The sequence below is a fragment of the Cydia strobilella genome, chromosome Z (genome assembly GCF_947568885.1).
Source record: "Cydia strobilella chromosome Z, ilCydStro3.1, whole genome shotgun sequence".
NCBI lineage: Eukaryota > Metazoa > Arthropoda > Insecta > Lepidoptera > Tortricidae > Cydia > Cydia strobilella.
Window position 1 is genome coordinate 56,167,405 of NC_086068.1, and position 23,041 is coordinate 56,190,445.

Here is a 23,041-nt window from a genome sequence, read left to right on the forward strand (position 1 = left end):
TGGACTTTATAACAATTGCTAAAGGTTCCAAATAATAATTTTGCCTTTATAAAAGGTACTAGTATTACTGGTTAAGACAAAGAGCAGAAAGTATACAGCGACTAAATTTCAGGATTTTGAACTCATTTCCTATAACCAAAGTTTTAAAATAGACATCTTAAGAAAGAGCGAATCAATAGTTAATATTTTTATTACTTATGGATTATATTTTAGTCAATCGATAGGGTTCTAAGGAGTTCTTAAAAACAATAACAATACTTTATACTGTTAGATAAATAAGAGCTTAAGGTAAAATAGAAATAATCATGATGACCGTAAAAAAACCAATGAGATTCTGTAATGAAACAATGTATCATGTCCTAGTCGACAGTCGTGTTTGGGCTAATTGTAATTACTTTAATGCAATTCTCTCCTTGTGTAAGTTTATCTTCTTGTAACAGATACATATAAATTTTGTCAAAAAGGATGTAACTTACTTAGAAGGATTCAGAATTTCCGCAAAGGGCCAATAAACGAAAATTAACAAAAAAATATGTTTCAAATAGTTTTCACCGCGACTTCAATTATGTCTAATAATAGTTCTTAATCGAACTCAAATGCGATACTAATTACAAGCTATAAATCTGGAAATAAAAACTGTCCAGAGTCAAACCTCTATTCCAGTCTAGATCTTACGCTCCACACTTAAAGTTCATAATAGAAGTACCACCCGCTAACTTAGCGCCTTTTACTATTGTCTTCCATAATTCCTTGGAAGAGTTGGAAGTCTAAACTCGCTAAAGATAGTAAACTTTATAAGTAAACACATAAGGTATACATTGTTTTGTGTGGGGTAAGAAAGATGTACCGTGCGAACGCGGTGTGGTAGTTTTTTGCTAATCATCAGTCTAGAATTGATAGTGATGTTTATGTCTCACATGTCCAATACAGATGATGTTGATGAGATATATAATGAAACATAATATGTAATTGTAAAGGATTTAAGTGTAAAAAGCGATGACACATGTTAATTATATTATTAATAAGTAGCTACATTAAAATAAATTAACTTAATGCTCTCATTGTTAAACCTTGAAATCATTCTCGGTTTGTATATGTAATTTTGCACTCTATACATAATAACAGATGAGCGTTTTATTAAGTTTTGGTTACTTTATTTTCTTATTTAAAAGTGGGGGTAAATAAGGGTATTTCTATGCAATCATCGTAAAATTACTAAATTACCCAGGAATGTCAAGACTACGCGAAATGCCTTACCAATAAAGAAAAGTGTAGTACTTTTTATTATTGTTTTTCAACTACTACAAAAAGTAACATTAAGGCCATAAAAATCTCAGCTTAAAAAAGGTTAAGGACCCCTGCTCGAGATGTGTGCCTTTGACTTAAATACAAACTGATCATCTTGCTTGTTACAATATTTGCTCATAAACTTTTTACTTGAGCGACTAAACCGCTCTATAATACTTTCATTACTTACAAAGTAATTGAGAACCTTAAGGAACTCAATATAGCAAAGATTAAAACGGACACGCATCCTCCAATATGGCGTCCGATATCAAATTTCAATAACCTTCCATTCAACAATAGCCTTTAAACATTTGTGTTACGCCTCAAATTCGGCTAACATTTTTAAGCGCAATCCGTTTCGGGTCCATTTAATTGGGCCAATTTTGCGAAACTAACTCATTCTCAAACCACTCTCATTCTCAATCTTATATAAAGGGGGCAAGGTTTATTTTTCTCCGTTTTCGGGATGATGCGTCAATTAGGATATGAAGTAGTTGGCACGTAACTGTGCTTGAAGCATGTCGGGCCGTTTTATTGGTGGTCAATAAAAATTGACCTTAATTTTTTTGAACGTCTGCAATTCTGTTGATGCTGTAGATTGATTTATCCCGCGATCGTGGATTGAGTCGGATTAAAAAAGCGAGAGGTCCTCCCAATGATACTTTAAGATGTTTTTCGTGGTATGATTATTCAAGATCTTAGGCTTAGAATGCACTGCGATTAATTTCTTGCGGTTTCAGTCTTGCAAAGTACGTGCGCTTATGAAACATGCCCTACGTTACATTTTTTGCGGTTTTGAAACCGCAACAAATTAATCGCAGTGCGTTAAGCCTTAAGATGGTAGGGTATTTTTTTTTGGGGACCATGCATCTACCTTAATAACTTAAATTATATACCGTTATTAAATTCAAAGCTAAATTATCAACAGTTATTATGTCAAATATCGGCTTAACTTTATCGGAAGTGTTAAAAAAATAGTGTACCCGAATTTATTTACCTCACAATCCTCACATTTTCAAACAATTTCTACGATACACATGATTCGCAATATCTGCCGCTGAAGGTGGGCGGACATTCGCAAATGTAGTTGTTCAAAGTGTCCGCGCTAGTAGCGCCGTTCTGGCAGAGGTGACCGGGGCAGTCGTCGATGTACCTCCCATTTTCCATGCCTACATAGATCACATGACTCACCTCAAAGCGCACTCGTCCACATCAGTCTCGCAATATCTCCCGCTGAAGGTGGGCGGACATTTGCAGGTGTAGTTGTTCAAAGTGTCCACGCAAGTAGCGCCGTTCTGGCAGAGGTGACCGGGGCAGTCGACTATGTACGTCCTATTTTCAATGCCTATATAGATCACATGACTCACCTCAAAGCGCACTCATCCACATCAGTCTCGCAATATCTTCCGCTGAAGGTGGGCGGACATTCGCAGGTGTAGTTGTTCAAAGTGTCCACGCAAGTAGCGCCGTTCTGGCAGAGGTGACCGGGGCAGTCGTCGATGTCGATCTCGCAGTTTTGGCCTCGGTAACCTGGGGACATCATGAGGGTATTTCATTAAAAGCTTCAGTCTTAAAGTCGCCCTAAATCCACTTGGCGTCGTTCTGTGGAGCAAGAGCTGGGTGTATTGGGGATGGGGTGGGAGGAGGTTACCAAAGCTGCCCAAGACCGTAGTCAAGGGAAAAACAAGATTCGAGCCCTACACCCCAGCAGGGGGTAACAGGAAAAGAAGAAGAGAAGAGAAGAGTCTTAAAGTAAACACTATCTTCACCAAACCATATCTAAGAATATTGTTATCCGTTCCAGGAGAAATGGTTGATCAAACGGCAAATGAAAAAGAAAATAATGTCTTGCGCCTTTTGCTTGTCATTCAGTTTGTACGATATTTTCCTACAACTAAGTTAAAACATCTTAACTAAATCTAGAAATATTTTTTTTTCACTCGAATCATAAAAAACCAGAGCGCTAATATTTTTTCAATCTGTCCAAACATGTGCTAATTCCATCATGACTTAATATAAACCAGGAAAAACGAAACGCTCTATCGGCCTATAGCGTTATTGGCGGTTCCGACCTTTAGTTTCAAGCAATTTATACCATAAACATATGCTCGTGGGAACAGAGCAGTGTTAATTACGAAACCGTTAAAGAAAAATGTATTAACTGTCTATGGTAGGGTGTTTAAAGTCGACTTTCCTTTGGCTCGGCAATTAACTTGCTAATGAAAACTAAGTATAGGTACGGTGTTTGACGCTTGAGAACATTTGGTGAGACATGGTATCGTCTTGGCATGATGGACATAGTTTTATACGTCTTCGTTACAATTTTTTTCTGATAATTAGAATATTAGCTAGTACGAATCCGAAATAATTTTAGGAAGCTATTTCAAAAACCGGACAAGTGCAAGTCGGACTCGCCCACCGAGGGTTGTACTTTTTAGTCTAGGAGGATATGACCAAACGGAGTAGCCATTAACAGGCATTCCCCTCTGTCGAAAATAGTCGGCCAATGGTCATACACAATGTATGGACTGACGTTTATCTGACATGGCTATTTTGACGTTACGTATACATTTGACGTTCCCCTCCCCCGCAAAAATTGGCAGACTTTTTTGTACAGCAAATTACGTGGCGGCTCCGTTTGGTTATATCCTCCTAGGTCCCAAGCCAAACTTTATGTAGGTTCTAATTCTGAACTTCATAAACATTAAATTGGTCTCCTTTTTGGCTCTAGTCCAAACGATTGCAGCGCCATCTGCTATCATCATTACAATTTAAAAATTGTATTTAGTATTCGTTTGGCAAATATCAATTAAACACTCATTAGATTCCATGTTCACACATTCCACGATTATCGATTCAGGTACAGATGATTTCCGTGAATTATTTACAGTTGGTATTCAAATTTCAAATTGTGTGCATATTCGACGACCAGTGTGGCCTAAAATTTGTTCTAAGGAGGCAATCTGTTAGAGTGAGATGGTAATACATATCTATATGACTTTCCCGCTCTAACAGATAGGCTGTCTTTGCTCAGAATTTCAAGCAGAATCGTGATACTAAGGTCTAAACAAATGAAGAGAGTGGCTATTTGAAAAAAGTACCTATGCATTTTGTGTAAATAAATTCGATTGGTTCATAGCGGTCATGATCATGAAATCCTTACGCAAATACACTTAGGGCCACTTGCATCATTCACTAACCCGGGGTTAACCGGTTAACCCCGGGATAGTGGGATGGTGCAAGTGGGCCTTAAAAAATAAGACCAAAGATATAATGCGCTTTCCATTATTTTAAAATTGATAAAAGCTCAATAAAATTAATTAATCTATTCTATTCTAAAATTAATCTTTACGTGACGTCATATTGTCGTCTGAATTGACAGTTTAGTGAGTGCACCGGCTATGTTCTTCTTCCTATTACTTACTGTCAACACATTTTTCAGAAGCGGCGCCATGTTTTTTTTGGTACGGTTAATTGTATTTGGTGTGATAAATTGATAATAATACTCTTCAGTCTATCTATTAAGCCATAAGTGAAGCCATGTGTTTTTAATGTCCCCAAATTCATTTAACATCTGTTATTTAATTACTTTTTACCCGACTACACCGAAGCCGAAAGGAAGTTATGATTTTAACAATGTAATATGTATACGGGTAACTTCAGAAACTTGATTATGCACAGCGCGCCAAGCGGGACGTTTTGGAAACTAAAAATCCCGTACAAAATGAGACTTAACGCAAACGCGTACTACACGTCACGCTATCGAATGAAATTTACAGTAGGGTTACTGATTAATAATCCCGAATTTAAAACTCCGCAAGTATACACCCGAGCGCCGAGGGGGTTATGGCGTCGTAAATAAGTCGAACCAACCGCTAGCAACTATGGTAAAAGGACGCGCAGCTCATCGCTCTCTCTCAGCATCACACCGCGAATATATAACAATTTATAATTTTTATTTTATTTTTTATTTTATTATTCAAATTAGTTACACTGCATTACAGTATTCCTACTAAGCCACTGCGAACTATAATAATATCTTCAAATAAAAAATTAAGAAGTTGCTAATAGGTACAACGCATGACTGAATAGATAGGGTAGGTAAATATGATATATGTGGTATTTTCTATAAAAAGGGACCTTATTGTCGATGGCGCTTAAGCCATTATAAACGAACCATTATACAATGCCGCGCGACGCTGTGCGGCGTAAGCGCCATCGACAATAAGGTCCCTTTTCATAGAAAATACCCCATATATATATATATACAACTTATACTGTGTTAATGATATAATAATGTATTAACCTTAGTAATATAAGATAGTCATGTTATTTAGATTAAGGTAGGTACTAACATATTAAATATATTAATGACGGGTCACTCACGTGTTTTAAGTCGAAAACGCTCGACATGTTTCACTCCGTACCGAGGAGCGTCATCAGGAGCTTGCGTCGACGGTGACGGACCGGCGCAGACTGCGGGCCGCAGCCCTCCGCGCCCGATGACTCGGCGCGGGCAAGCTCCTGATGACGCTCCTCGGTACGGAGTGAAACATGTCGAGCGTTTTCGACTTAAAACACGTGAGTGACCCGTCATTAATATATTTAATATGTCTATGTCTCACGGAAGTTTTGTAGGTACTAACGTTAAAAAAGACTGCATCATTTCGCTGTTAAACGTGTTCGGCGAACCTAATTGTATAAGTCTAAAATCCCAGGTAGCAAAATGACGTAAAATGACGTCAGCAACGTCATAATGACGGCATTATTACGTCATTATGACGTCACTGACGTCATTTGACGTCATTTTTCTACCTGGGATGTACCATACTTGAAATAAATAAAAAATAAGAACCTGAATCGGATTTTTGTGGCTGCTATTAAGAGTATAAATAAAGCATACGTGTCGATTGATTGTAAGCGGTTATCGAAACCTATGGACGCCTACTCCAAGATTGTCACATGCACGTTTCCCTGCGGTCTATAACGAGCACCAACAGGAATAATCCGGTATTTCACACTTTAAAAATAACTAAAAGGAAACGATCTCGAAATAGCCATTAAATCCATCCACATGTACTTAAGATTGCCACATGGGGTGATTTAGACATGGTGGTTCCCACAGTATGACGTCACTCTATGACAAACAGACAGATTAATATAGTAAAGAGTTGCTATCAAAAATAATCTAGCCATTTTTATTTTCTCATGCCTCTATGACTTGACACTTGACAAAACAAGTCGTTAACGCGAAAAAAATTTTTTTTCTGGATGACATTTTAGATTTAGATGTAATAATAATAACAAATAACCCGACCAAAGTACGTAGGTAGTTAATGGTATGTTGTCAGGTCAGGAATGTTAAAACGTGTTTTTAATTTTGTCGCATTGCGTATGTTCTGTCCCTTACTGGCGCACGCGTATATAAAATACGTCTATGTAAAAAATAGAAAGTTCACCGACCTCACGAAACCCGCGAAAAGCACGTAACCCACCATTTTGTAACCTTTCATTAACTCCATTACGCAAAATGGCGGCCAATTTGTAATGTAGGTGAGATGAGTTATTTCCTCTGCGTAGTTTTTTGCTACTGTGAAAGTGTAATGCTAATCAATGACGTGTTTTAGGACGGTTACGTATAGAATAAAGGTTTTTATAAAAGATTATTTATGATTTATCTTAAAATTAATTATCGAACAAATTTGTCTTTATTCGAAAGGATATTAAATATTCAATAAAATTTGTCTAGTGTTTGATCCAATTTTTGCAAGCTTTTATTTAACCTACAATGTTTATATGTTCGTATGTACGTTTGTTCGGGTCAAATCTTGCTAGGTAAATTAGATACCCACTTCCTATTATTTTACATACATATTAAGTCGGGCGTTGTGTTGGCAAAGACAATGATAACTGATCTGATAATTTGATTATGGACACAGGAGGTAGCCATAGGAACTTTGTCATAAAACAATGCAATCTAATTGTTTGTGTTTGTTATGTCGATAAGTTGCTTGTGGCAATATAAGGACAGCAATTAAAGATACAAAAATGAAAGTTTTGCCAAAAAAAAAACAATTGGCAATAACGCTGGTAAACAATTTAATTTATCTTTACACAACAATCCTGTTGGGCATCAAATTATAACCAAGCCACAAAAATATATGGAAACTTTCCGATTCAGAAGGCGCTTTAGACGGAGTACCTATTACCTGCGTCATTTCCAAGTCATACTAACAGCAACACCCTTAATTAACCATAGATGTACCTTAATGTCTTAGCAATAAGGTTTACGAATCGACAGTTAACAGTTGGACGGTTACTTTCGCATCGTGATAGCTCGGAGCTACAGTTGACTTCCCGAGTTCCTTTAGTCTAGCGAATGGTTCGGTTCGATATTTAGCCGCACAGTGGCCATCAGATATATCGGAGCGGCCAAGGTGTTCACAAACATCTGAACACGCCTCTATTGTCGGCGTTAGAGTACATGTTCAGATATTTTTGAGCACCTCGGCCGCTCCGATATATCTGATGGCGAATGTACCTATACGCCAAGAACTATAATCGTCAAAATAAACAATAATTAGAGGGCATAGCCAAGACACAAAATAAGTAATAGTAATAGTATTATCATACAGAACGGCCACGCACCGCCCCGCCCCGATTCGAATTACCTCGCCCCGCGACACCAGATTGACGACCTTTTGCCGACCGGTCAGTACTGTTTTTAAGCAACTTACTCACACAATGATGCATGACGCGTGTAGACGTGCCGTTCACACACAGAAAGCCAAGTAATTTTTGATGTATAGCGTGTCCGCCCTGTGGCCAAGATGAGAATTACATCGACAATCGCTAAAAGAAAAATAAAATGTAGACATCGAGATGACAGGTGCTACGAAAAATCACGACTGTTGCCATACATTATTTAAGTTTAGATTGTCATTTTCTATCAACGATAGGCCGCATAATGTAAAAAGATTATCAAATTCGTAATATGACTCTTTCAGTCTTTACACATACTATTTTTTTACGCCGTTTTGTACAATACGTATGTCTACTCCAATTAGCCCTTTGCTCCAAGGTTAACAGAAAGAGATCCCTTATAAGTTCGCCTTTGTAATGATGATTTTTTTCCTGTTTTGTTTTTCTTTTTTTTTACAATAAAGTGTTTTATTATAGTCCGACAAGAAATTGTAGAAAATAAATGAGGGCGAGGCAACAATTTAGTATGGAAAATTTTTAGTTCCATTTTATTTAATTTCTACTATTTTATGACGCACTATACTATTACTATCAGTCTTACTAGACTTATAATGACCAGGGGATATGATAACCAAAACAAAACTACCAGTCTTTGCTAGAAGTGTCCAGTTTTATTACAATTATAGCACTAAAACGACATTGTACATCGGTATTTGACTAAAAAGTCTCAAGAATCGTAATGTAAAGTCGAGCACAACCTTTTAAAAATAGAATTTAAATACACATAGTAAATCAAGCGCCTGAGCCTGCTCGACTCGAAAGTCGACCGTGGCCTGAGGCCATCACGCAACGCAACTATAATCGTGTTATAAATTGTATAGCTACATATTGTGCTTGTAAAGAACTGAACAGGCTGGTAATACTGCGTGTATTTTTCATATTGTAAGGGTAATTATTATAGATCCAAATGCATTAACTTTCATATGGATATAAAAAATAATTCAGCACGCAATGTATCATTAGTCATTACTTTGTTTTCAAAACGTCGCACTTACTGACGCGATGTAACAACTGTCACAAGTAATGACTATGTAAACAATACATTGCCTCTCGAAAGATGTCAATTTTTCAATACAATTAAAAATTCCTTTTCAATTCGTTTCATTACACTGAAACCTACGCCACGTTCCAATTTGCGGTTGTATTGAAAATACTCTTTTTATAATGAGGACTGGTGTAAATAAATATTTGGGGATAATCTTTTTTCTGGGGATAGCTTTTGGGTAATCTTGTGTGTTTTCTATCAACAATTGTCATTTAGGCTCTCTAATGTGTATGCCGTACGCTGATTGTCAAGAAAACAAGCCGAGCGAGGCGTCCTAAATAATGAATACAACTTTATTGTTAAGAGAATAAAGTGTACAAATTATTTTGAGCACCTGGGTTCCTTAGGTACTGCTGTTAGCTGTACGAAGGATCGTATTAGTCCGAAGATTGCAAAACAAAACTAAGCACAGTGTACAATACTAGTAGTATGTTATTATAGAACTTCCACGTACACTATTAGAATACATTTAACCGAATAAAGCGAGGCATGAGGACGGAATGGCGGTTCTACTAAAAAGGCTTACAGTATCTTATTCCCAACGCACTAGTTAGAACACTATGGCTCACCAGTTTAACACCTTGATAGAGATAGTTCAACGTACAGAATTCTCAATGTCTAACAAGACAAGAGCGAAGTTTGACAGTTAAAGATCGCGAATCTTGTTGTCTCTTCTGACATGACACGTTCTCTTTCTCTCGAGAATTGGACTATTAGGTACAGGATTATGAGTCAGTTTGACGCCGTTCGTTATCATCATTTATCATCAAATAACGTTTAGAAATATTAGAATGACATTGCTACATTTTGTTCTATCGAAGTCGGTGCAGACTTAGCTTAGACGGACTATTACTACTTTAGTCTATTTAGATAAAAATGGGATTATTAAATTTTTACAAAATAGTAATAATAGCATTGTCTCCGGTTACCGCGATAGTTACTCATGAAATAAAAATCGGTTCATAAGGCTAGTTATACAGTATAAGTTATAGTGTATAACTAGCCTTATGAACCGATTTTGCATGTACAACCAGCCTTAAAGTTTGTAGTCTATGATTGTTCATTATTTTAGTATGTGGGTATTTTTGCACTTTGTAATTTTTCCTCAGTCACCCGTTGACCACGAACGCTGTAAAGAGTTCGAAACGTCGGGATGTATTATAAATTCAATATACGCGATATAATCCGTTTTCATAGTTTTATTTCATGAGTAATAATAGCGTTTTCTTGAACTTGAGGTTTTCTTAAACTGGCTTGACCAATCACCGATCATCTAAGTTTCGCGCGACCAATCAGAATAGAGCACGGCTTATGAAACGGACCAACTATGCAGCATGGCTATGTTTAGAAAACCTGCGTCTTTAGTACTGTTATGGTCTGTATATTTTCTCGACGAGTTTTTCATTGGCATTTATCGGACGTTATCCCAATTTCGCTGTAGACACTTGAACGCTCGAGTGTAGAAACTTAAGTGTCACATAAGTGGAAACTAAAGGAATGCGGAATGTTACTTTTTTAAAGTACCTACATTATGACAGGACGAATGTTAATGATTAATAGAAGAGGCACTTCCTATAGACATTATTCATCTGAATCATACACCCTTTGTGTATGTATGTAATGTCTAGTTGTGACACTATTCTATAACTATGTTATGTAAACGATTTGAGGTTATTTACATTAAAATTACTTAGTCAAAAGCGAATCTCAAAAAGCTTAGAATGTTGATTCACATATTTTGATGAAACGACGCCTAGTAGCAAAATGGTAGGTGTTTAAGTCAGTATAGTATAGTTTGTCAAAGGACTGTCTCATTTCAATCATAGACAGAGATAATCATACTATCTTTGTCTTACACTAGTACTAGCACCCAAAAAAAGGATGAGTATAGTTTTTTGCTTTTAATTTACTGCCAATTTGGTTTGACCAACTATAACTTCATATAAAAAGGTTTACCAAATATCACGATAGGTGGCGCGCGTCGATTCGTACATCTCGCTAACGAAATTTTTATCGGATTTGTATATACCTATATAAGGGTCGGGACTGACTTTTAAATTAAAATTATTCTTCCTTTATTGGCATTATTTGTATGTGAGACTGCGAGTCTAGAAACTTGTTGGAGTTGTTGGTGATATGTATATATTTTTTAAAACAGACACTATCATTATCTCGCTATCTTATTGTACCTATGACCTATGTCACTCTGTAAAGTGGCAAAATCGCTACCCACATGGCAAAGGTGGCGCTGTATCTTGCCCTATAGTCTATAGTCTATAAAGTTTCTCTAACTTGTGCTGTTCTTCAATGCCTCTTGTCACACCTGTCTCATTATCTGTTGCTAAAAATTATCTACCAACTGATACCAACACAAAACTGTAATAAATACAAAACTAACTAAATTAGACTAAAATATTGCAACTTTATAAAATTGTTTAACACAAAACTATAAAACTAACTAAATTAGACTAAAATACCGTAACTTTATAAAATTGTTTACCACATAACTGTAATAGATATAAAACTAACTAGATTAGACTAAATATCATTGGAATATAATTGAAACTAAAGTTGAACCTAGAAACAAATTTAATAGCAATAATGTAATAACTAATAACAGAAATTGCATTTATCTTAATCCAGGTATATAAACCTGAATCTCATTTTTGTCCTCAATTGTAAAAATATTATTCTAGTTAACTCGCATGACATAAAAATGTAACATCTGGTCTCCCGCCTAGCCTAGTGCCGGGGCTCCTGGAACCTCCGAATGTCGTCAGTTATGCAAATATGCACCAACTCTTTTCAGTAACTTGTGATATGTACTTACTATGTACTACAATTGTATTCGTTCTGTGCAATAAAAACATTTTTTTATCTTTATCTTATCTTAACTAGTCGTACAAGTAACTCACCTTGCGGACATTCGCACTCGTATCTCAGCTGGTCCATCGGCGTGCAATTCCCGCCGTGCGAGCACGGTGACGGCTCGCACGGTACGTACTCCGCATCACAATCTCTCCCCGTGTACCCCGGCTCGCAGACACACGTGTACGACCCGTGCGTGTTGAAGCATCGGCCGTGGTGACACGGTCCGGAGCCGGATGACGTGCATTCAATGACGTCATCAGTGCAGCGGGCGCCGGTGAAGCCTGGAGGGCAGGCGCAGGAGTAGCCAGCTGTTGTGGTGTTGTCCGCGACGCAGCGGCCGCCGTTGCGGCAAGGTTGGGAGGCGCAGTGGTCTTCGTGGGAGCATTCGGCACCTGGATAAATGAATGATTAGTTGATTGGTTTGTTAATGAGGAATTAACACGCCGCAGCTTCAAGCTAAGGTCTTGGTCACACTGTCACGTTGTGTCCCTTTAAACACCCTTGTGCATGATGAACAATTTTTTTGTTAACTTAGACACCCTGTAGCTTTTAAAGTATGGATCGTAGAGTAAAAATAAATATGACCTAATTTGTAGAAACTTTTGTCTGAAGTAATTATAATGCTATTCGTACAGATATTCGAGATACGAGCAAAAATCTGAAAAAGGTACCTTCAACCCCCCTACACCCTCAGCACACCCCCACCCCCGAGGACTTTTAGTATGTTCATCTGTACACCACAAGGTATAGCTATACCAATTTTCAAAACCACGAATTATTTTCGCTGATTGCCCATTCTCGGCTTAATTTGACGTGGCTAAAATGTACCCTAGTTCGATCGAATTTTCCTTTTCATACGTCCCTATATTGTAAATTTCATCGAAATCGCTAGAGCCGGTTTTGAGAAATTACAAAAAAAAATGCGAATGTATCTGAAAAAAATATGATAGATTATTAATAAGACCTCACGACACAGACCCGACCTAGTGTGATGGCTATTGATTGTTCTAAGAAGCTGTAGTATTTACATATTTTGTGCATATTTTAGTTAACTAGCGACCCGCCCCGGCTTCGCACGGGTGCAAACATATAAACCTTCCTCTTATCACTCTATCTATATTTAAAACAAAACTCATTAAAATCCGTTGTGTAGTTTTAAAGATCTAAGCATACATAGGGACAGACATCCATCCAGAAGCGACTTTGTTTTATACTATGTAGTGATTTCAATTTAATTACTAAGGTTTCATGTCATGTCAATATGGAAAATAAATATGCTTGTATTATTTTCCGCTGCTATATTATCGCTCCATCTGACGAATTAAGTCTAAGATCTAAAGTATTATCATTCCTATTCCCAACATAACCTCATCTAAATTGCGCAATGACTACAATATTATATTGTGCGCATTCTAGAATTATTATCATATTATGGAAATGACCGACTAGCATAGGTAAGCCGACGGTTGAGATGTATGAGGTCAATAATAACGTTCTATATTTTGCAATTTACTTTATTATTATGCTTAGAATAGTACATAATATTTCAGCTTTAGGATACACTTCAACATCACTTAAATACTACAATTTATTGTGTTATGTCACTCTCGCGTCTGATATGAATCTCAGCTAAACCCCTAGCACAGAATAAGTAATAGTATTTATCATACAGACCGGCCATGTCAGCATACATACATACATACATTCATATAGTCACGCCTATTTCCCGGAGGGGTAGGCAGAGACCACGAATTTCCACTTGCTACGATCCTGACATACCTTTTTCGCTTCCTTCACTCACACATACATAACATTCTAACATACCTACTCTTAATATTATTTTCTCACGATGTTTCTTTTTCTGTATAAAAGTTATTCAAACTACGAAACTTAAATTCGAATAGTGTAATCTATACAAACAACATTTTTATCACCAAATGTGAATTTGCTACCGAAAAGCTCCCGAAATGGATATTCACAAAGATTTGATCAAATTTAAGACCGTGTGACAATTATTTGAATATCCTTTGCATACTAAGCAGCGGTAATGTTATTTTTACAGCCGAATTAAGAGTCATAATGACCAGACGGATTCGTATTTCTAAATCTAAGTAATAAAAGTGACATGAAACACCACTGTTAAAAAAAATAGCCACAACCGAATACAGAACCTCCTCCTTCTATGAAATTGAAGTCGGTTAAAAACAAAGTCTCTGCATAGTAACAAAACAAATCACAAGAGGACGAAAGATGTTGATACTTATTATACTCATAAACGTTCTCCATTTATTAACATACATAACATACATACATAGGTATTTTAAACATAATAAGTCGCTTTTCGTTGAAGGAAAACATCGCGAGGAAACCTACATACATCTGCAAAGAAATTCTAAAGTACGTGTAAAAATCTTAATCCCTATTTGAGTAGCGTTTGGACTGTTTGGAGCCCAGTTTTGTCACAGAATAAGTAATAGTATTATCATACAGAACGGCCACGCACAGCCCCGCCCCGATTCGAATTACCTCGCCCCGCGACAGAAGATTGACCTTTTTCCTGTAGAAGTGTACGAGTAGACATAGCAAATTTAAATCTAAAGCTAATTTTAATGGTTAAAACGGGTACAAAGGGTAAAAACGGGACCCTATTACTAAGACTCTGATGTCCGGTCGTCTGTCACCAGGCTGTATCTCATGAACCGTGTTAGCTAGACAGTTGAAATTTTCACAGACGATGTATTTCTGTTGCCGCTATAACAAATACTAAAAACATAATAAAAATAATATTTAAGTGGGGCTCCCATACAAAAATCGTGATTTTTTTGCCGTTTTTTGCGTAATGGTACGGAACCCCGTGCGCGAGTCCCGCACTTGGCCGGTTTTTTATTGCCACGGAACTGACCTTTTTCTAAAATGTGTTTGACCAATTTATAATATTAGTAGGGATGAAAGATCTGTACTGTATCACAGACATATTTAGTCTCTGTTCTGCACCTCATTGTTCCCACACATTTCACTGATCGGCTGAGCCCTCGTGATCTCTAATACCAAAGCCGTAAGGTCCACAACCGTCCACATATTTAGGACCTTGGCTCAGGGCGGACGTTAAATCAGAAACCTCCGAAACCAGTTTGAAATTAGAGCGCGGTTTCCTCGAGCATTCACTGGCTCCCAGGTGCGCTGGTGTTGAAAGGGCGTAAAAGTGAACAGAAAATACTATATTTTATAGAAAAGGGGACGACCGCATTTTCCTCCCTGGATATTGACATTATGGAAGTAAATTTTAAATAATTTTACATAAAATTAAATAACAATAATAATTAAATAAAAGCAGGATTTGATATAAAAAAGCGGTGCAAAATACGTCGCATACAGCAGCAAGAATTAACATGAAGCGCAATCGCATGGCTTGCAGGAGTTGCAGGTTACGATTTAAAAGTCGATAAATAAATATGAATGCAGAACGCGTCGTTAAAAAAAACTAGTTAACATTGATGCCAGTGTCATGGGGACTTTTGGTAATCGATATATTCTTGTTTGTCATTAGAACCCCCGTTTTATTATGTCTATTTTTGTACGGGATTTTGAACAGCGCCAAGCGGGACGTTTTGGAAACTCGAAATCCCATACAAAATGACACTTAACCCAAACGCGTATGTCACTTCACGCTTTCGAATGAAATTTACACTAGGGGTAAGTACTGTATTTATCATTTTATCGTCAATAATAATAACATGAACTGGTATAAAACATATTCTAAATTCAAACTGATTTCCCAATGTCTGTAGGTAACGGTTTTGTAGCGTGGATAGACTACAAACAATAGGGTATTTGACTACTAGTCAAATCAGTTTCTTTTTTCGAACTGTCAAAACGATTTTGCTACTATTGAATTTATATGAAACACTTGTATGTGACGTCACAATCAAATTACCTACTCTTTATAGTTTTATACGGGTTTTAAAATAGAAATTGTAATTAAAAATGCTGTCTACGTTACTTGCTCCATGAATCTTCTGGTGCTTTATTTCATGCATGTTTTAAAATAATTCATTTTAAATACAGTCAAATACCCTATGGGGTTGGCAACTGTCACAGGTTGTTAGATGGCGCCAGTATAGGTCAAACCGCGGCTCGCGAACCGCATGCGGCTCTTTGAAGGTACAATTGCGGCTCTTTACTCTTCAAATTAAGCCTTGAGATTTCTTACACCACTGAAAACAATTTGCGGCTCTTTAACTAACTAACTTTAACTTTCTCATACGTTTGCTGACCCCTGTTCTATGGAATTTGGCTTAAAGTGCCACAAAATTCCAAAAAAATAACAAGAATTTGACACTATGAGGAGGGGATTGACAAGTAAAGTTTATGCTGGGGCCCTCTGCAAAATACTTCGAACGGCCAACCCCATTGTATCGTATACGAAACTTGGCCATGTTCATTATTTGTGACTAAAGTATGTCACACAATCGAAACATACAATGATTACGCTAAAAATCTTAAAGAACATGGGAAATAATTGATTGGATACTCTCCATTCACTTTCACTTGAGATATAGTGAGATAAAGCTTAATAATTGTCCACAGTTTTTTCTATAAATATTCTTATCTACCATGCTTATCTTGAATGCAATTTTTGAAGTATTGTTAGCCGGATTTTTGAACGTAGGTACCCTAAACTTTGTGGTGCTACCGTGCCCCGGCTTCGCACGGTTTACACAAAACCTTAACAAAATATACACCTAAACCTTCCTCAAAAATCACTATTGATAGGTGAAACCCCGCATGAAAATCCGTTCAGTAGTTTTCGAGTTTATCGCGAACATAAGGTGTAGTGATCTCCACGGAGTTTTAAGTTTTACCTCAAAACTATTTGGCGTCAAAGCATCTTTGTCGTATATATTACTTATAAGCGAATAATATTAGCAGCATAGGTATTACAAATACGCAGTGTAGTATTTCTTCGTACACGAAAAATTTACATAAAAATAGCTTTTCACTCTAACTTTGCAGGATATTTGAAAGGTGATTTTGAGTAGTTTGAGTCTTCAGTTAATAAGTATCGAGTATTTTTAATTCACTGACTAACAATAATAAAAATACCTACGCAGAATCGAACTGTCGCAAGATTTTTTTTCATTGATATAAACTAAAGGTTCTGTTATTTGAGTATTCGAGCAGTCGCAAGCCCGGTCCATAATTGGAATGGCCATATAAAGGAGCCGGCGTGGCTTTTTGTACACATTCTCTTGAATACGACGCCAGGCTTTGGGACTTTACCTTCTATTCCCTCTAATAGGAACAAAACGAAGCTACGAAATTTGAAAACCCGATTGAAACTTTCAAGATGAGATCGAGATATTTTACATTAGACACCTCAAATGTTGCGTGTTATCTTCTCATTTTTGATATTTTTGAAAGTTATCCTATGTATACTACATAAATTCATCATGTACTACCATAAAAGTAAGACAAGCATTGATAGTTACTTACTAACCCGATTGTGGATGTCAAAGCAGAGCAAATAGTGAAGACGGTGGAACGACTTATATTCCTTTTTCAAAAATTGGATAAATAAGCCAACTCTCTCTCTTATATTGTCTTACAAAAGTAATTCGTCCTTATAATAAATAACTCAACTTTTATTGAAATCATTTTTCTACAGTTCTCTTGAAGCTACAAGTCGAAGCCGAGTTCCAGGCAATAAAACGAGTAGACAACAGGTTTCAATTAAAAACCGCTTTCATTGTGCTCATAATTGCTTTAACTTGCACACTTTTGTAGAAACCTGTCCTCGTGTTAGATAATTTATTGTGAACAGATCGAAATTGCGCTATGTTCCTCGCACGTCTATATCGTCTTAAATATATATAAAGAAGAAATATTATGTAAAAAAAGTGGGAAAATTTCACCAGGGGTCGCTTTGAACGCCACTCTTTGGTTTTTTTCTGAGAATGCCAGTAAGCCGAGATTTGACACATAAGATTTAAAGTCAGGCCTCTGAATACTATCACTCCGAAAATTGTCCTCTTAGCATTTCACACTCAAATTAGACTACCCGTCTTTTTCTAACTGTATTTATTGAAGAGGGAAGGGTAGTCTACTTTGCGGGCTAGATGTCGCGGCGCTCCTGTGCTAAGCCTACTATTAAAAGAGTAAAGTTCGTTAGACCTCTGGTAGAATGTCACCAACAACAATAACCTCAAACTCTTATTGACATGCGCTACGAGACTCCCCCCACATTATCGTCTTTTGAGCGTCGGCGCCAGTCAGAGCTATAGAAAACGGTGTCGTTGACAACGTTGGCAACGTTGTTGCAAACGTTGCGTCAAGCAGCAGCCATATGGCTCCTCCACACGATGGCCCAACGTAGGCCAATCTAAGGGACGCAGCTATGCGGTGGAATGAGATCGCAATATCACTTGCTCCCTCTAACGCATAAATTCGTCCCTTAGATTAGCCTACGATAGGTCATCGTGCAGAGGAGCCAATAGATTAGACTCGGGAGACGCTAGTGTAGGGTATGTCTATAGGTAAAACCTGCGAAACAAAATCGCACTCACCAGTATACCCAGGCGGACAATCGCACTCATACGAATGCAGCGACGTCAGCCTGCACGTAGCTCCATTCAGACAGGGTGCAGAGTCACAGGCCGCTGGCACCCTGATCTCGCAGAGCGAAGCGCTAAAGCCCAACGGGCAGTCGCAGGCGAAGGAGGGCGGGCCGCCGCCGGCGCCCGGGCGGACCCGGCAGCTGCCCCCGTTCTGGCAGCGGGGGCTGGACTCGCTGTGGCAGGGGTTGAGGTGCTGGCAGAACTCGCCGGCGTAGCGGGATGTGCAGCTGGAAAGAAAGAAGCGAATTAGATCACTGTCCGGATCACATGCGTATGACGGTTGTACATGATGAATTTCCTAGATTCAACGGGCATCAGTATTAATAAACTATAAATGGCCGCTAGAATACATCCGATGAAGCATTCAAAATGGCCCACAACACAACTAAATGACGGCTGTCGTCTCATGCCTTAAAATTAGAATCAAGGAGTGATAGTCCCTGGTGCGTAAGTACCATAAAAGTAAGACAAGCATAGATAGATACTTACTAACCCAATTAAGTGGATGTCAAAGCAGAGCAAATAGGGAACACGGTGGAACGACATATTCCCTTTTCAAAAATTAGCAGCAAAAATAAAACTGAATTGTATTTTATTAGCTTAGGTTATAAACATCCGCTGTTCGATTCTTGCATTGACCTGACCACTTAATCCTAAAATTTCACCTATTAATATCAGGATGCACCACCATAAAGCCTTTATTTTAAAATAGCCAGCAAAATCGCAAAAAACTGTCAATTAGGGTCGCCCGGTCATATTTCAATAAGCGACGCCCGCGCCGTGTCGCTGCTATCTCAGTTATTTATGTGCGCGGACGCACGACCGCGCCACCGTACAAACCTGTACGACCCGCGCTATTGTGCCGGATTTTAGCTTACTGACCAACGAGGGCCGAAGAGTATGTCTGGACAGGAGAAGATGGAATTTTGAGACTTAATTTTGCAAAAACATACTTACATAATGCTTGTAAATATGACCTGTTGTTGTCTTGAGTAGCTTACTGACCACCAAGAGTGAGCAGAAGTCTAGCTGGACGGAAAAATGGTATCTTTTAGGTGTGGACACAATATAAAATTCTTTTTTCCTAGAAGCATTAGACTATCGAGCGTAAAGAGACTTCTGACCAAAATCAGTCACCCGTTTTTCGCTCCACGTCGCGCCCGAGCCCGATCCCTAGATATTTGCGAGCGTGGGTGGACGGCGTCGCCCACGCCGACCGGTCCAGCTACCCTGCCAATCAGGTAACACTAACTCTATTGATAAACCTTATACCTTAGGAATAAGGCTTAAAAATGGTCAGTTCACAGCTGCTTTATCCCTCGAGTTGTTCCGTGTAACAACACTCTATTTATCGACCTTAAGTCATCGCAATAAGGCTTAACTCAGGTCACTCCACAACACCTTATCCCTAGTGTCGCTCCGTGTAAAACCATGACTGTACCGCGTCTGGAACTGCAAAGCGCATTCGCTGGTGCGATGATGAGCGTATAAGGCTTTTTGGTTTTGGAAAGTAGGTATGTGACCTTTTCAATTAGCATAGCTGGGTTCAATAGCCGAGGTGGGGTGTGAAATATTATGCCCATAAAAGGTAAAGTTAAGATTATTTTTGAAATGCGATTTCTTAAAAAACATCACAATTCAAAAAGATTTCAGTCCGTTCGTCAAATATCTCGAAGGTTCTTTAAATAAATAAATAGGTATTACTGTTTTTACACTCCATATACTAAAATGACAATTATATTGCCCCAATTTGTCAAATCAAAGTGTCATTTCAGTACAAAAGTAACTGTCAAATAAAATTTATGTGGTTACTTATCTCCTACTTTCATAATAATGTTAACGCCTCAAGTAAAACCACATAATTAAGTATTGCACGATATCAGACTGATAAATAGTATTGACTTTATTTACGTCAGTATTACCATAAAACGTGGGTTGCTGCCTTTTCGTTAGCATCGGGGGCGTGATTACGGGATATTATGACTTATTACAATTTGGTTAGCTGCCTACACTGTTTGTAGGTATAAGCTCCGAGTTCAAGTTTGTTTAAATAAGGATCAGATCAAATTTACCTAGGATTAGTACACTGGAGTCCGTGGCGAAAGAGAATTTATATTCTACGAGTACGACTCATCTCTTTCCGCACAGACTCTACACTTTTTTAATTTGGAAATTTTTATTCTATTTTTCCTTTGATCCTTAAAGGAGAAAAAGTGTCCCAGGATTTTTATTTTTATTATAAAAATTAATATTATTTTATTATAATAATAATAAGATTTATATTTATAAAAATCCTATTAGAATCGAAAGAAAAAAAACATAAAAATTCCCAAATTTGGAAAAAAGTGTAAAAATGGCCCATTTAACGACGTGAATTTTTGACGTGAAACGTCGCCTATTACTACGTCACAGCGTCTAATCAAACTTGTCTTATTAGATCCAGTTTTTTTTTTTTACTAGCATGAATCTAGTATAACTGGATCGGTCATGAGGGGTGGGGGAAAAAGACCGAACGGGATAGTCTTATGTATCTTTCAGTAGGAGGTGCAGAGAAAGCGCTGTTATTGTTTGTCCTTGTCATAGTTTCACTTTTCCACCGCTGCCACAACCGAGGTTGTGGCAAACAAATAAGTACGTGACATGTCATGTTTGTTCGTTGCTTGTTTAATTATCGTTGTTTTATATGAAATTGTGCTTTCTCTTATGAAATATAGTGATGGTTAGCGTTTTGAATGCTTGAACTTTGATAAAATACTGGTGAATTGTTCTGTAATAGTCGCTCTGAGCAAAAATATGAGATCATAACCTTTCACACGTAAGTACGGTATTTTACACCTTCCTCTTAACGCAATATGTGAGAATAACATCGTAAAATTACGTTACACTCAAAGCAATGTAGAATCAAACGATTTCAATAAAAATATCACAATTATTTACGCAAATGAACAAAACATTATTTGTAAAATTATCCGCCCAAATTACGTAGGTAGGTAGGAGTCTGAGGTCAGCCATTTTTAAACTTCTTCTTAATTTAGCTGCATAACAATCATGTTAGGGATACCAGATGAAAATATCATAATTTTATGGGTAATTTTGACCTCGAAGTTTTTTCGTACTTCTAATTCCAAAAAATAAATAATGTGAAGATTAAAAATGTTGTGAAGATTAAATGTGGTGTACATTAATTGGTGTGATTGCGATTTGTGATTTCTTTAAATTAAAACCCATAATACATTTTATTTTACGTTTTATTTACTAAACATGTTTAGTTTTGTACCACCTGCGCGAATTATAGGAGGTATTTCATTGTTTATACGCCTAAAAAGAACGGCCCATTGACATTTTATTTAACAATTTTTTAATACCGTCAAACAAGCTAACTTTGCCTCCAGGGTAATCGCCCCAACGTGATATCAAATATTGGGGTAATTTTTACCAATATGGTATCCCCACGTTCATGACGTCATCTATGTCTATCCCTTACGGGCGCACGCGTATAGCTGGTCTATGTAATGCTAGGTCTATGTTTACTAGCCTAATTTAGTGTCCCACTGCTGGGCAAAGGCCTCCCCTCGTTTCCTCCACTCGACCCTGTCGTTTGTAGTGTCCCGCCAATCCGGATAAAATGCGTCTAAGTCGTCCCGCCATCTCCTTTTCGGCCTGCCTGCACCCCGGCCAGCACCATCTATGGTGTTCCGTGGGATCCAGTTATAAGAACTAAACAAATTCGATGTATTGTGTCCAGTTTGAACCAGTTCACCTTACTAGACCTAGGCGAGACGCAGATTCAAATTAGTCTCAATCAGTGCAAACGTGCGTAAGTGGTCAATTCATAGAGTGATAAGGACAGCAGTATTTCTATCTTCCTCATCTTAGTTCCTGGTTCGTCGTATAGGATTATCGCTTTACCACTTTATCCCAAGAATGGACATAGGCAGTTTTTACAAAAGCGACGTATATGATTTCTTTTTCAGTTTAATTTTAATTAATCTTGTCAGAGTATCGAATATTCTGCCTACAACCAGAATAAGACCTACACAGAGCTAACCCAAGTTAGTTTAGAAATTGGAAATTCGGACAAAGCTCAGTAACAGACTATAATTCTATTCAAATTCACACCCTTAAGGCCAATGTCAACCAAAAAGTCGTAACACCATTACCATATGAAGAACATACGCCTTTTTAGAACTGTTAGAAAAGATATAGAGAAAAGATACGCCTTGTACGGTGAGGGCGTCGCACGCACGCCGTCACACGTATCTGATAAAACGTGCTACGAAACAAACCTTATTTCAAAAGCTTAAGGCTTTGTTGAATTCGTTTTTTTTGGCTTCGCTACAAACAATTGCGAATCGAGCACCCTTAAGTTTTCACACGAATAAATAGTAATTTAGAAACTGAGACGTTGAAATGTTTAATGCTAACTAGTAGACATGTCACGCGACTTTATCTTTTGTCCTAT

General features: G+C 37.7%; 1 protein-coding gene across 1 annotated transcript in view; it reads right to left on the reverse strand.

Moving 5' to 3' along the window:
* LOC134755221 (neurogenic locus Notch protein) overlaps positions 1-23,041 on the reverse strand; it is a 169,613-nt gene that overhangs the window by 36,453 nt on the left and 110,119 nt on the right. The window contains exons 3-5 of the mRNA XM_063691745.1: positions 18,529-18,806; positions 12,010-12,357; positions 2,655-2,817 (exon numbers count right to left, since the gene is read on the reverse strand). Of these exons, the coding sequence (XP_063547815.1) occupies positions 2,655-2,817; positions 12,010-12,357; positions 18,529-18,806 (789 nt within the window). The remainder of the gene's footprint in view (positions 1-2,654; positions 2,818-12,009; positions 12,358-18,528; positions 18,807-23,041) is intronic.